The sequence below is a fragment of the Purpureocillium takamizusanense genome, chromosome 4 (genome assembly GCF_022605165.1).
Source record: "Purpureocillium takamizusanense chromosome 4, complete sequence".
Taxonomy (NCBI): domain Eukaryota; kingdom Fungi; phylum Ascomycota; class Sordariomycetes; order Hypocreales; family Ophiocordycipitaceae; genus Purpureocillium; species Purpureocillium takamizusanense.
The window spans coordinates 2,467,551-2,483,443 of record NC_063071.1 but is presented as its reverse complement, the minus strand read 5'-3'; the positions used below and the strand labels follow the sequence as shown (position 1 = coordinate 2,483,443).

At 33.0% G+C, this 15,893-nt stretch overlaps 1 protein-coding gene across 1 annotated transcript; it reads left to right on the top strand.

The window, feature by feature from the left end:
* Window positions 1–12,876: 12,876 nt before the first annotated feature.
* On the top strand, window positions 12,877–14,833 carry JDV02_005398 (uncharacterized protein; the record flags this gene model as incomplete). The annotated part of the gene is made up of 2 exons (XM_047986694.1): window positions 12,877–14,499; window positions 14,600–14,833. The coding sequence occupies 2 exons, from the start codon at window positions 12,877–12,879 to the stop codon at window positions 14,831–14,833; spliced, it is 1,857 nt and encodes a 618-aa protein (XP_047842677.1).
* Window positions 14,834–15,893: the final 1,060 nt, after the last annotated feature.

Below are 15,893 nucleotides of genomic sequence, written 5' to 3'. Positions count from 1 at the left end.
TATACTCTTCCTTAATAATAGATACCCTTACCTTAAGAAAGAGCTATAATATTAGGGCTATCTTTATCGCTATCTCTTTATAAGCGCCTTATTATCTATTATATTGATTTATAGTTTATTTAACTCCTTTTTTACTTATAGAGTCTTAGCGGCATTACTTATTAGTTTACTTTATATAAGGGTCTTTCTTAATATCCCTTTATATTTAATTTAAGGTCCTTTTATAATATAGGATTTAATTAATTACTTAACTATAGGCTAGAAGTTTCTATTAATTACCCCTAGAGGTAATAAAGAAAGGTAAGTCTAGCTTAATAGTATACTTAATATAGTTTCGAACTTATTTACTACTTATAGAAATATATCGGGTATTATTACTATAATAGCTTATACTTTAATATTAACTATCTAGCTTATTTACCTAAGATATATAAGGTCTATTATATTAAATATATATTATATATTAGTTATTTATTTATTTTAAACTTATTTATTATTAATTTTTTTCGTCCTTATTTATATATAATGCCTTTAAGGTAGGGTTAGAATATTTAATTACCCCTTAAGGGGCTTAAAGGTACCTTTTATTATAGCCTTTAGCGTATTCTTAGCTAATAACTTAAGTTATATTTAAGGGGCTATAAGTAAGCATTATTAAATTATCTCCTTAATAGTAAATTTATTACTTTACTTAAGTAAGGTAATCTATTAGTCTTAAGCTAGCGGCTTTATAGTTACTTAAGTTTTAATTAATAAAGCTATAGCGGCTTAAGGTTTAATTAATAAAGCTATAATAGTCTTACTTATAAGTTTATTACTTCGCTATAATAACCCTATTCCCTTTACTTCTATATTTAATATATAATCGTCTTTTTATTACTTTTTAAATAGAATTGCCTTAATCTAAGAGGTATTTCCTATTTTATTACTTTATAGCTAAAATTTTTAAGTTAAAGCTAGCTCTTAAAAATAATATAAGTAATAAAGGTATTAAAACTATAGAGGGTATTTTTATAGCTAGCTTTAATATTTATAAGGCTTTAATTATAATAATACCCTTAATCTTATTAATATCTTTCTTTATTCCTAGCCTTAGCCTATATAAGGTCTATATTCCTAAAATAAGGGCCGCTAAGGGCTAAGCATCTTAAGCCGCTTAAATAATAATAAATAGCATAAGGGCTTCCTCTTTAAATAATATAATTTAAGCGCGTATATTATAGATAAGAGGGTATTTTATTATATTTTTTATTTCTTTAATTTCGATATTATAGTAATTAAGTATAAGAAAGAGGGATAAAGGCAGAGGAAGGTAAAGATAATAAGGAAATAGGGATATATAGAGACAAAAGGGGTAATAATAATAGAGAGATAAAATAGGTAATAGAGATAGTAAAGGTATTGAATTTGCTTAATCTTCTATCTCATCTAGACTGGGAGGCAACAGCCCTATATATAATAAAATAGACTCGGCCTTCGGTCTGATTATCTATCCGTCGGTCTAATACTATTTTTCAGCTTGGCGTTATAGCTGAATATAGCTGAATATAGCTGAATTCAGCGTGGCTTTAGTCTTCAGTCTAGACCTATAGCTGAATTCAGCGTGGCTTTAGTCTTATACGCTAAAGTCGGTATAATAGACTAGCCGTCGGCATAATAGACTAGCCGCTATTATAAAATTCTGGATAAATATTTATCCGGCTATAATATATATAGGATAAATATTTACCTAGGTATAAAATATAACTATTAGTTAGATAAATGTTTATCTAGGTATTTAAACTAGATAAATATTTATCTAGGCACTATAATATATAGTTATATTATATATATAGTTATATTATATATATAGTTATATTATATATATAGTTATATTATATATATAGTTATATTATATATATAGTTATATTATATATATAGTTATATTATATATATAGTTATATTATATATATAGTTATATTATATATATAGTTATATTATATATATAGTTATATTATATATATAGACTAATAGTAGCGTATTTAGGCGTCTACTTTAGAGATATTACGCCGCTTTTTTCTTATAGGTATATTTCTATATCCTAGCCTTTAAGTAAGTAATATATTATTATAACTATTTCTATAGCGAATTACTAATATTCTTATATAAGCTAGCTAAGACGATATAAGCCTTTAAAAGAGGTATATTACCCTTTAGCTATTCGATAGAGATATAGGTTATATAAGTTAGATTATAGTAAAGATATTATTTATTAATAATATTAAAACTATAATTATCGATTTTAAGTATTTAATAGCTAATCGTTTCGACGATATTTATAAGGAGATTCCGCTATCTTATAGCGTTTCATTATAGGGGTTTCTAAGGTATTTTAGCCTACCTTTATAAGTCTCTTATTTTAGGGTTTTCCTTTATTATCTTTTTTTTATTATCTTTCTTTTATCGATCTTTCTTTTATTAATCTTTCCTTTATTAATCTTCCTTTTATAGCTTTCCTTTATTATTTTCTTAATTATTAAGAATAAATCTTTAAGGCGCCCTTTTAGTTAATTTCTCGCTTATATAATATAATTACTTTATTAATAACTCGTAATTATTTCGCGCTTAAATAAGGAAGTAAGTAAGGGTATTTACTATTAAGTTTTAATATTATAGTAGCTTAAGGGTATATAAGTATAAGAAAGAGGGATAAAGGCAGAGGAAGGTAAAGATAACAAGGAAATAGGGATATATAGAGACAGTAAAGGTAATTAAAATTGCTTAATCTTCTATCTCATCTAGACTGGGAGGCAATAGCCCTATATATAATAAAATAGACTCGGCCTTCGGTCTGATTATCTATCCGTCGGTCTAATACTATTTTTCAGCTTGGCATTATAGCTGAATATAGCTAAGTATAGCTAAATTTAGCGTAGCTTTAGTCTTAAGTCTAGACCTATAGCTAAATTTAGCATAGCGTTATAGCTAGAACCTTAATAAGGCTAGTCGGGTCTAGTCTCTATATAGTAATTAGGACTATACCTATTATCGCCTAGTCTCTTATATAAATATCCGTCGGATATTTATTAAATACCCGTCGGGATATTTTATCTATAGTATATAGTTATATAATATATAGTTATATTATATAGTTATAGTATATAGTTATAGTATATAGTTATATAATATATAGTTATATTATATAGTTATATTATATAGTTATATAGACTAATAATATAGTTATATGATATAGTTATATTATATAGTTATATTATATAGTTATATTATATAGACTAATATAGATAATTAAATTAAAGGCTATATCTATTTTATTATATATAAGACCGTTACCTCTTAGTCTAAACGAGATAAAAAAAAATTAAGTAATTAAATTACTTTACTATGTTAACTACCTATTTTATCTTTCTATTATTATTACCCCTTTTATCTCTATATATTCCTATTTCCTTATTATCTTTACTTTCTTTTACCTTTATCCCTCTTTTTTATAATACGTTTCCTCGCTTAATAGCTAAGTTTAGGGGTCTTTAATACGGTAAGGGGGTTAGCCCTAATTTAAGATAAAGGAATATTATTCCTTTATTAACTCTTTACTTTATCCCCTATAATATATTACCCCTATTATTAGTTCTTTAACGGCTATTAACTAGTTCTATAAATCTAATAGTAAATAGGTATTTACTAGCGTTTCGCTAATATAATTAAGCCTTCTTAATAGCCTATTTATAAAGTTACTTTTCCCTAAATACTATTTAATTATAAGGTTAAATAGCGCTAAAGCTATATATATACTATTATACCTACCTCTTATTTAGCTATACTTAGCTTATAAATATCTAAAGGTTATAATAGTCTAATAAGACTTTAATAAGGCTTATTACCCCCTTAGTATAATATCGCTAGTATTTAAACGATTTTATAATATATAGTACTATTTATATAGATAGAAAAGTCTAGCTATATAGATAATCTACTTTTTTTAGGCCCGCGCTCTACCCTTAGACCGCACTAGCTATTTTTAGTATATAGGCATAAAATAAGACTAGCGCGCTATAATATACGCCGATATCTTAATTAAACTTCAATTAAACTATTATCGTTATAATATAGCGCCTATATTAGCGCATTAATAAATTTACTTAAAAACGTATTTCCGTTATTTCTTTATTATATTATAATATTAAGAAATCGTTTTTCTATATTATACCGTATTAAGTAATAAAGCGCCGCGCCTATACCTATACCTATTATTAATTAAGGTAGATAAAGCTATAGCGCTAATAGGGCTTAAAACGTATTTCTATTATTTCCTTATAATATTATAATATTAAAACTATATTATTCTAGGCTAGGCCGGGCTAAACTAGCTATAAAGCTAATACTATTAATAAGCTTAAGTAGCCTCCCCCCCCTTTATAGCGTTACTTTTACCGCCCGCTATTATAGCTACCTTATAATACCTCTTAGCTATCTTTATCTATAGTCTTTTACCTATAGTTACGGGCCTATAATATAGCTATTAAAGGTAAGTTAAAAGGCATAGCTATAATATTACCGGTTATACTACTATATAGTATTTTATATAGGCTATAATAGGCTATTATAAACGGCTTATATTTATATATATACCTTATTTATATAGGGGTAAGGGCTATATAGTATAGAATTAGCTAGAAAAAATAAAAAAGTAGATTATCTATATAGCTAGACTTTTCTATCTATATAAATAGTATTACTCTTTATAATTATAAATATCTCTTTATTAAAGGTATTATAGTTTACCTCCTTAAGCTTAAACTTCTATAATTAAAAAGTAGTAAAATATTATTACCCTTTTTATTTAAGTAATACTAGCTATATAGATAGAAAGTACTAGCTATTTTTCTAGCTAATTATATACTATATAACCCCTACCCCTATATAAATAAGGTATATAAGCGCGGGCCGCCTATAGTAGCCTATTATAGCCTAAGGAAAAATACTATATAGTAATATAATAAGTAATATTATAACTTTACCTCTTAACGCGCCTTTAATAGCTATATTACGGGCCTATAGCTATAGGTAAAAGACTATAAACGGCGATAATAGCTAAGAGGGCATTATAAGGTCTTATCGCAATAGGTAATAATAGCGGCGCTAAGGGGGGGGGCTTATTTAAGCTTATTAACGGCATTATAAATAGTAGTAGCTTTTACCTTATAGCTAGCCTAACCTAGCCCAGAATAATATAGCCCTAATATTATAATATTATAAGAAAATAACGGAAATATATTTTTAGGCCCTATTAATACTATAGCCTTATTTATATCGGTTATAAGCGTAGGTAAAATTAGTAATAGGCATAAATATAAGCGCGGTACTCTTACCGCCTAATATAGTATAGTATAGAAAAATAAGTCCCTAATTGTAAGATCCCGGGCAGTCAGGACCAGCAGCCACGTGACTGCTGGCCGTGGGGAAATATCCCCACACGGCTCGCCCGCGTTTCGCCATTTAAGCTCCTTAAGCTTCAGTCTTAGTCCGTGGCGATAGGCGCAGCCCAACGGCTAATGCAGCTATTGTCTCTCTTGCCTGACTGAACTAACCGTGCTATTGCCCTTACACTAATATTATAATATTATAAGAATATAGCGGAAATACGTTTTTAAGCGAATTAAGCTATATTAATACGCTAGCGTAAGCGCTATATTATAATAATAGTTTAATTAAAGTTTAATTAAGATATTAATATATATTATAGCGCGTTAATTTCGTCCTATACTTATATACTAAAAACAGCTAGTATAGTATAGGATCGGGGCGTAGGCTTAAAAAATATAGAATATCTATATAGCTAGTACTTTCTATTTATATAGCTAGTATTACTCTATTTATATTTTAAAAGTAATCTTAAGCTATTATAGCTCTTAGACTTAAATCGGCTATAAAGGTTATAATTTAATTTAATTTTATATATTTATTTCTTTTTCCCCTTTTTATATTAAAATAATTTAATAGAAATTAAAGTAAGCTATTTACTTAATTAAATATTAATAATATATTACCTTTTCTATTTAATAAATAGCTCTTAAAGTTAATTAATTTAAGGTAATAAAAGTAATAACTTACTTTATTTATAATATTTTTAATATATTTATTATTTAAGAGTTTTATAATACTTAAGACTTTTAGGACTTTTAAGACTTTTAAGATATTTATAAATTAAATATTATAAAGAAAACTTTTTCGTTTTCTTTTTTATTAAACACTTTTTCTTTATTTAGCTTTATTATAATAATAAAGTAATTAGATACTTATAAGTTTTACTATTAGTAAAGGAAGAAAAGTCTAGGGGTAAAGGTATTCTATATCTCTTAAAATTTTTAGCTAATTATATATTATATAGCCCGCTATACCTAAATAAGGTTCGCAGCCTAGGCTAGCGCGGGGCTACCCCTATAGCCGCCTACGTTTTATTCCTGCCGTAATATAACGTATATATCGCAGCCTTTACCTTATATCGTAGCTTTACCCTTATATTATAGCTATTGCCCTTATATTATGCCTTTAATTTACTCTCCTATAGACCGGCCTACTATAAGTATAGACCTTAATCTTATACTTAACGCGGCCTAGCCCGCCGTTAATAAGCCCGCTACTAACGCCGCTAATAGTAAGTTCCTTATTAGCTATAACGCCGACGAGCTAGCTAACGATATTTTAATATAGACGTAGATAACGGCTTTATTACTATACCGATACCTTTTCTATCGCTATCGCCGCTCTTCGATACTTTTTAAAAACTCTTTAACTTCTTAATTAATTTCTACCGTAAAAACGGCGCCTATATCGTTAAGGCTTCTTTTACCGATTAACGAGAGATTAATAGTATTTCTTAACCTATATATATCGTCTTTTATTATAATTATAGCCTTAAGTAAGTATCTTAAAGTATAAATATATAGAAGTTAATAACCTAAAAGCTTAATTACTTTATTAAAGTTATTGCCTTAATTATTAAGTCTTTTAGTTAAAAATAGGTATATAAGGTAGCTAAAGGTTAATATAATTATAGTTAGTCTCTTAATCTATTTATATATATTATTTTCCGCTATTATATAGTAATTTAATAAAATAAAGAAAGGGAGCTTATAGTTAAGTATAGTATATAAGCCTAAGAGATAGTAAATATTATTTATAATACTAACTTAAGCTATAGCTTCTTTTAAAAGAAGGATATTTATAATAATTATTAAGCTATTAAAAAAGAATGCCTTAATAGCCTTATAGCTATATAAGTATTTATTAAAGAGCTCGAATAAGTAAGAGAGATTAAAGTTAATAAATTACTTAACGATAAAGGTTACTTTAAAGCCTTTTTTTAGACCTACCCTTAATATTACGAGATATAAAAGAAGTTCCTAAAAGTCTTTAATCTCGATAATATATATAAGACTAACCGCTTTAAAATACCCTTCTTTTAAATTATAAGTATTATAGATTATAAAAGTATCGCTAATTTCGCCTTTAGCTTTATTAATAGTAAAAAAGAGTATTATTTTTAATAGCTTATAAATAACTTAATAAGCTCTATAAGAGCTATTAGTCTATATATATAATATAACTATATATATAATATAACTATATATATAATATAACTATATATATAATATAACTATATATATAATATAACTATATATTATAGTGCCTAGATAAATATTTATCTAGTTTAAATACCTAGATAAACATTTATCTAACTAATAGTTATATTTTATACCTAGGTAAATATTTATCCTATATATATTATAGCCGGATAAATATTTATCCAGAATTTTATAATAGCGGCTAGTCTATTATGCCGACGGCTAGTCTATTATACCGACTTTAGCGTATAAGACTAAAGCCACGCTGAATTCAGCTATAGGTCTAGACTGAAGACTAAAGCCACGCTGAATTCAGCTATATTTAGCTATAACGCCAAGCTGAAAAATAGTATTAGACCGACGGATAGATAATCAGACCGAAGGCCGAGTCTATTTTATTATATATAGGGCTGTTGCCTCCCAGTCTAGATAAGATAGAAGATTAAGCAATTCAATACCTTTACTATCTCTATTACCTATTTTATCTCTCTATTATTATTACCCCTTTTGTCTCTATATATCCCTATTTCCTTATTATCTTTACCTTCCTCTGCCTTTATCCCTCTTTCTTATAAGAGCCTTATAATATTAACGCTAAAAGTTATAATTATAGATAAAGAATAAGCTCTTTATATAGCCCTTATAAGGGTCTTTCTTAATATATAATAATAGCTATATATATATTATATCTTAGCTAATATTAAGGCTAAGATTAATACTTATTAAAAGGATAAAAAAGGTAGCGATAATAATAATAATAGCGATAATAATAATAATAGCGGCTAGCTTATTAATACTTAAGTTATTAAGCTAAAGCTCGACCTTAACCTTAAAGATCGCGACTATATATAATAAGAGATAGAAAAAGGTATCTTAAGCCTATTAAATACTTAAGACGAGATTTATAATAATATATATAAAGCCTTTTAAGCTATTATTTATACCGCCGATTATAATCTCTTTAAAGATACCTAAAAGTCTTTTATCGACTCTTTTAGTTATTAAAAATAGACCCTTTAATATATTTAAGATAAATATATACTTTAGTATTAATAATAAGCTAAGTATTATATTAACTAATATTATAACTTTAGTTAAAGGGTTAATAATCTTATTAAGACTACCTATATAGATATTAAGTCTTATCTTATAATTAATATATTAGACCTTTATTATCTTTATAAAGGCTTAAAGTTAATACTTAAAAATAAGGCTTAGGCCTATATTTAAAAGGCTATTAAGTAACTTTATAAATAGTAGCTTTAATATACTTAATAGACTTAATTAAATAAGTTAAATTATTAACTTATATATTTAGCTATTAACCTTCTTACTATATAATACTACTTTACTATTACTACGATACTAAACTAAGAGCTAATATTATTATAGGCCTATATAAGTAACTTTTAATATTAATATAGGCTATTTTATAGTTATATAATCTTTAAATACTTTATAGAGAAGTCGCGGCTATAATATAATTAAATTACCCCTCGCTAATAGCTTAAAAAGCCCTTAGTTTATGCCTTTTATATCGTTAATTTCTTTACGTTATATTTTACTTTAAGACTATTTACTAACTAATTATTATTAAAACCTTTAAGATAGCTACCTTAAGATTTATAACCTAACTATTATTAAAAATACTTATAGCTAACCGCGCCTTAATATAGCTAATAAAAAGCTTAAGGTTTTATATTACTTTTAACTTAATAATAATAATAATACTAATAGTATTAATAACGATATCGCTAAGGCTAATAGTATATAGTAACGCTAAGCCTTATAGCTAATATCGTAAGTAAATTTATAGGCTCGCTATAATAGCTTACGCTAATAGCCTAGCTAGATAGCTAAGGCATTTACTTATTAAACTTAAGTATAAAACGTAATTAATCTCGCTTCGAGGAAAAAGGCGGTAATAAAGTATTATAGTAGCCTTATAGTAGGCCTCGTATAACGCTAGAGACGGTATTATAATAGCCTTATAATAGGTCTCGAATAATAACTATAACGGCATTATAAATTACCCGCTATTAACGGCATAATAATAATACCGCTTAAGGCCGACCGACGGTATTATAAGCGATAGCGCTTATACCTATACTTAATACGGTATAGAATAATATAGCCTTAATATTATAATATTAGGGGAAAATAGCAGAAATACTATTTTTAAGCGAATTAAGCCCTATCGGGGTAGATAAAGTCACGGGCGTAATTAACGGGTAGTAATAGTAGTAGGCATAAGCGCGGCGCTAATAGCGCCTAACTTAGAGCGGAAGAATATCTATCTAAATATAATAATATTATAAGGAAATAACGGAAATACGTTTTTAAGCGAATTAAGCCCTACTAGCGCATTAATATAGGTAGGCGTTATAATAATATAATTTAATTAAGATATTAGTATATATTATAGCGCGCCTATCTTATCCTATACTTACGTATTAAAAATAGCTAGCGCGGTCTAGGGGCGGGGCGCGGGCCTAGAAAAATATAGAATACCTTTGCCCCTAGACTTTTCTTCCTTTACTAATAGTAAAACTTATACTTATACCTTTATATATATATATATAAAGCTTTTACTTTAATTTAATTTTATCTTTAAAATTAAAGATTATAATAATATTAAACTAAAGTAATACTATTTATATAAATAGAAAAGTCTAGCTATATAGATAATCTACTTAAATTCTAAGTCCGCGCCCTACCCCTAAACTATACTAGCTATTTTTAATATATAAGTATAAGATAAGACCGGCGCGCTATAATGCACGCCGATATCTTAATTAACTAATATCGTTATAATATAGCGCCTATACCGGCGCGCTAGTATAGCTTAATTCGCTTAAAAACGCATTTCCGCTATTTCCTTATATTATAATATCAGGGCTATATTATTCTACGCCGGGCTAGGCTAGCTACGAAGCTAAAGCTACCGCCGCTTATAATGCTATTAACGGGCTTAAGTAGGCCCCCCCCCCCCCCCCCTCTTTACGCCGCTTGCTGCCCGCCGCTATAGCTACCTCATAATGCCCTCCTAGCTATCGTTATCGTCGTTATCGTCGTCTATAGTCTTCTGCCCTTAGCGGCGGGCCCGCGATATAGCTATTAGAGTCGCGTTAAGAGGCGTAGCCGTAATATTGCCTATCGTATTGCTATATAGTATTTATTGCGTAGGCTATAATAGGCTATTGCAGGCGGCCCGCGCTTATATACTTTATTCGTATAGGGGTAGGGGCTATATAGTACGCGATTAGCTAAAAAAAATTAAAAAGTAGATTATCTATATAGCTAGACTTTTCTATCTATATAAATAGTATTACTCTTAAACTATTATAAAATCTATTAATTATTAAATATTAATAAAGAATAACCTTAATAATAATAAATAAATATTTAAAAATATTATATTATTTACTTTTATAATATTATTAATATAATAATTACTTCTTAAATATTAAATTTATTTATTTATATATATAGACTTATAGGTAACTTATTAATATAATTAATAAATATAAAATATAATATAAGTAAAATACCTTTAATTATATACTTTATAGCTTAATAATAAAAATATAATTATTTAATATTATATTCTTTTTTAGCTTTTATTTTTATAATTATAATATACTAAATATATATTATAATCTATTAAATACTTAAATATTAATTAATATAATCATTAAGTTTTCTTATTAATATTATAATATTTAAAAAAGGAATAAAAACTTAATTAATAATAATTATTATTTAAATAATATATATATTAACTAAATTATTTTTTAATAATATAATTATAAAGGGCTAAATCGAGATAACTTTAATATTTAATATAATATATATAAAGGTAATTAAATTCTTTAAGCTTTAATTATAATTATTAATATATAATTAACTTAAAAATAAAAGGAATATATTTAATTTATTACTATTATAAAAATAAATATAATAATATAATAGCGTTAATCTTATTATTATAATATATAAAATATAATAGTTAAAATAATATTAATATTATTTAAAAAATAATAAGTTAGTAAGCTAATAAATATTAAAGTTACTATAAAGGAATAAAGTAAAGATAATAAAGAAAGAAAAAAAAGAAAGGGGAAAAAGGTTTTTATATTTAAGGCGCTTAGCTTTAATTAATTAGCTTAAATCTATATAACTAACTTATTAAGTATAAATAATAATATATAATAATAAAATTAAATAAAATTAATTTACAAATCTCTTATTTAATATATTACTTTATAAGTAGCTATATATTAGCTAGCCTTAGCTACCTTAGCTAAAAAGCTATATTATTAAGCCTTAAACCCGCCTATATATTATATTATTACGCTAATAGACTTTAATTTAATAGTATAAGATAGAATATTTATTAATTATAACTATTAGCTATATCTTTAATTATATCTCTTTAATATTAGTAGTAAGACTGATCTTTATACTATTACGAACCGATTTATTAGCTTAAACTAACTATATTAATTTTTTACCTTATATAAGATTTTCTAGTAAATTTACTTCTTAGCTCTAGATAGTCTACCTAGGCTTAATTAGTAATAAATGAATAAATAAAAATAATAAAATAATTTTAAAAGCGGGAAATTAATATAGTGCTAGTTAATTATACTCCTTAATTATAGCACTTAAAGCGGTGGTCTTATTATATATACGGTGCGGACGCGACATGCCGGAAGTAGCAGTGTTCGGCAGAAACAGACTTAGCGTGAGCCAGCATGCTGACATTAACATGCACCATCACACCTTGCAACGAACGCCAAACTGATGCCGTACTTGCATCCGCGTCCGCGTACCACCAGCTATGGCTTCGCCCTCTGGAGCCCGGTCCGCCGGGCAAAAGAAAACTCTGACATACGGAGCGTCGTCTCGGAAGAAATCTGTTTCTGCGAGCAAATCCATACTGGACAGCCATGGCCTCGCCGCTCGTCACACACAGACCTTGCCTCCCACCGGCATCAGAGGAGATACTGCCACGGACGAGACTTTGTCCTCAATGTCGCTCACTCGACAAACGTACCCCGGTGAATCGCCGTCACGAGCTGCACGTGGTGCAAGCAGTATCAGCGATGGACGGAAACGGGATCACACAACAGCGTTCGGTATGAAAGGGAGCCCAAAGAAACACGTGCCGTTTAGCAGAACGGGAGCGGTCGATTCTCAGGCCAGTAGTGAACATCTCGCGCCTGGGCAACGCTTGAACGCCCGAACGATGAGCAAATCTCCGATCAGCAAGAGCGACAAAACAGTTAAACGTACACATCCTCAAGACCATCGCGATGATGACGTCGACGGTAGCTCGGCAGGGACGCGCGCCAGCTATACTGATACGTCCGCGAGGCCCGCAGGAGCAACAGCCAGCACCCCGACGACGACTCGACGCCGACGCCTTATAGACGCTCTTGCCGCACAGCGAGACGTGACTCCAGATCACGAGCAGGATCTTGGTGAGGCCGTCAGCCCGTCCTTGGCGCGTTGCTCCACCGCCGACCAGGACTCACAACTACAGGGAAGCGATCGGAGGGGTGGCACACCTGCGAGCAGCAGGATCAAGTTCACATACAGCCAGGCGAGAAGCACGCTGAGCGAATCGCAGAAACAGGAGGATCTTGCAGAATCGCCGCTTCTGGGTGTGGAAGAGGATGGCACAGGCTCAGAGGCTCGTGGTCCGTCTAGTCCCGCAGCACCGCCATCCTTCGTATTCGACGATCTGCCCGATGACGAAGATGCTCAGCCAGCCATCAAGAGTGTACACGAGTTACGGCGCGCCGGAGCGAACCACCGGTTTTCAGACGAGATGGACGACCTGTTGGGGAGAATTGGAAGGCCTGATGGGCCATCGCGGACGATGAGGCGGAATGCGCTGTGCGAATTGGCGCATCGGCTGCGGCGAGAAAGTTTCGCACTCAAGTTCCGCGACCACCCTTCGCGCGACAATGTCGCCAGGGGCGTTGGCAACGAAAATGACCCAACAAGCGCGTTTGCTCTGGTGGCGGCCCTTGTTGTCTTGTTCGATCGCGGGCCAGCACCCCACCTTGAACGTCGGCTCTGCGACCAAGGATTAGGGATACTCCTCGGCCGGCTTCTACAACAAGACAGCGACATTGCTGTCATCGCATCCCAGAGAAGCAGTAGTCTCCCAGAGATGACGCGAGCCTCGCTGCGTGAGGTCAGGAACGACCTGCTCCAGATGCCCATTTGGCATGGGTCAGCGCCGCGTCGACTATGTCCTCGGACCCTCGGCCTGCGGCTCCTGGAGACTTTGTCGAGGAGCTCCGAACACAGCTTGCTCAGACAGATGCTGGGGCAATTGGAGCAAGAGCTCGTCATCGTTGCAGCGGATTGTGCTGGCGCTGAGGAAGCCTGCGAAGACGCGGACTATCGGCTCGTACTTCATTGCCTTGAGGTACTGTCCAGCGCTGGGATCACACCGGGGTCAGGAGATGCGGGAGCTTGGGTATCGCGACATCCAGCCAACATTGCAAGCTTTCTCTCAAAAGAAGTCGAAGGGTGGCCGGTGACCCGAGGCGAGACCCAGGAGGCTGCGTTGAAGTTGGCAATCAATACGACCAACACTGCACACGGGGCACGCTTTTTCGATGACAGCAAGTTGCTATCGAAGCTAATAGAGCGTGTTGTGGTGGGAATCGTCAAAGCACAACAGGCTGTCGGCAGCGGGCCTCTGGAAAACGACATGTATGACGGCCTCTTGCTGATTCTGGGTTTGATGATCAACATTGTGGAGCACTGCCCTTCGGCGCGGGCGTCGGTCGAGGACAAGCCGCTGGACGAGCTAGTGCAGATTTGGCGCGAGAACCAGCAGTTAATACGCGAGGTATGTGAGCTCCAGCATGTATCATGGGCGCATGATTACCGGGTTCATGGTTGGAGCTGCTGCGTGACACCGGTCAATGCTAACTACAAGTGCTTGACAGGCTGACTCGGTGGACAAGTCAAAGCTCAGCGTTGCCATTGAGTATCTATCGGTCTTCCTTGGTTACCTCTGCCTGAACAAGCGCGGCCGGGATAGATTGGAAGGCAGTGATGGCATACGGAGCCTCATAGGGTCGATTCGGGATTTCGCAGCTCTGCACAAGGCTGTCGACAGCAAATCGCATGAGCTGGAGCTTCTTGTCACGGACCTGCGAAGATTGGCTCATTCCAGGTAAAATACCTGATATGGAGGCTGGCAATGCGATGACGCGCCACGAGGCCTCTGATGGGCAGGCTAATTGATATTTAACGACATGTGACGAATGGCCCTAGACAACGGCGTGCGAATGAGCATGTGGTTTAGATCGGGGACGCGGCGCTTTGGATACGGCAGTTGGACCTTGCAGGGTGTTGAATTAGTAGAGGATAGACGGGACACGGCGACATCACCCTGAGCGCGGAGTTCATCCCACAGCCCCGCAGGCAGCTCTGGCGTTGGCAAGGACGTGCGCAGATAGACGCATCGGGACTCCAGGAACAGAGTATTGGTCGTTCCGCTACTTTCTCTACATAATAGCCTCGGACTTATGTTTGACGGGTGGGCATAAGTTGCACTGGAGCGACACACTTGATGAAGTGGGGTCGCGTAACTGGTTGCGCTGCTTATTCAAGAAGTGTCACTACCTTCCACAATAGGTATCTGCCCTGCCTATGAAATGACCTACTGTGTTCAAAGGCGGGTACGCGGGTCACTAGGTATGCTGAGAGGTGCACCGTTCATGATGTCGAACGCGGTGTCATGGCAGCGTTGGACCAAAGCCGGCGTTTCGGGGCTGAGCTGCTTCCGGCTAACTCCCGCTGGTATTCGTGCCGAGTCTGCTGACCCGGGCGGGTGGAATGACGAATTTGCAATGCACATGTGTGTGCTTCCCAGTACTCTGCGCATGAAAGTGGCAACAGTTGGTACTAACCTGCACGTTCCCCGTCGGAGCCTCGGAGGGGCCGCTAGCTTTCTTTACCCCACCAATACACCAGGGCGTCGAACAGCAACGACATCGCTTCATCACGGCTTCGGAATTGCCACGACGGTCACTCTTCCCACCGTGGATACAACGTGAAGGGACTCCCTGGCTGTCATTCCCAAAAAAATTCAGGCAGGCGACAGAGTCGGTTCAACAGTGCGATACACGAGGGCAATTCTACCTCACCCAGCGGTCGAGACGAGGTCAATCGTCGCTCAGCAATCCTTCCAGCAGTCTACCTCGCCACGAGCGCGTCGCGCCCGAAGGAACACGT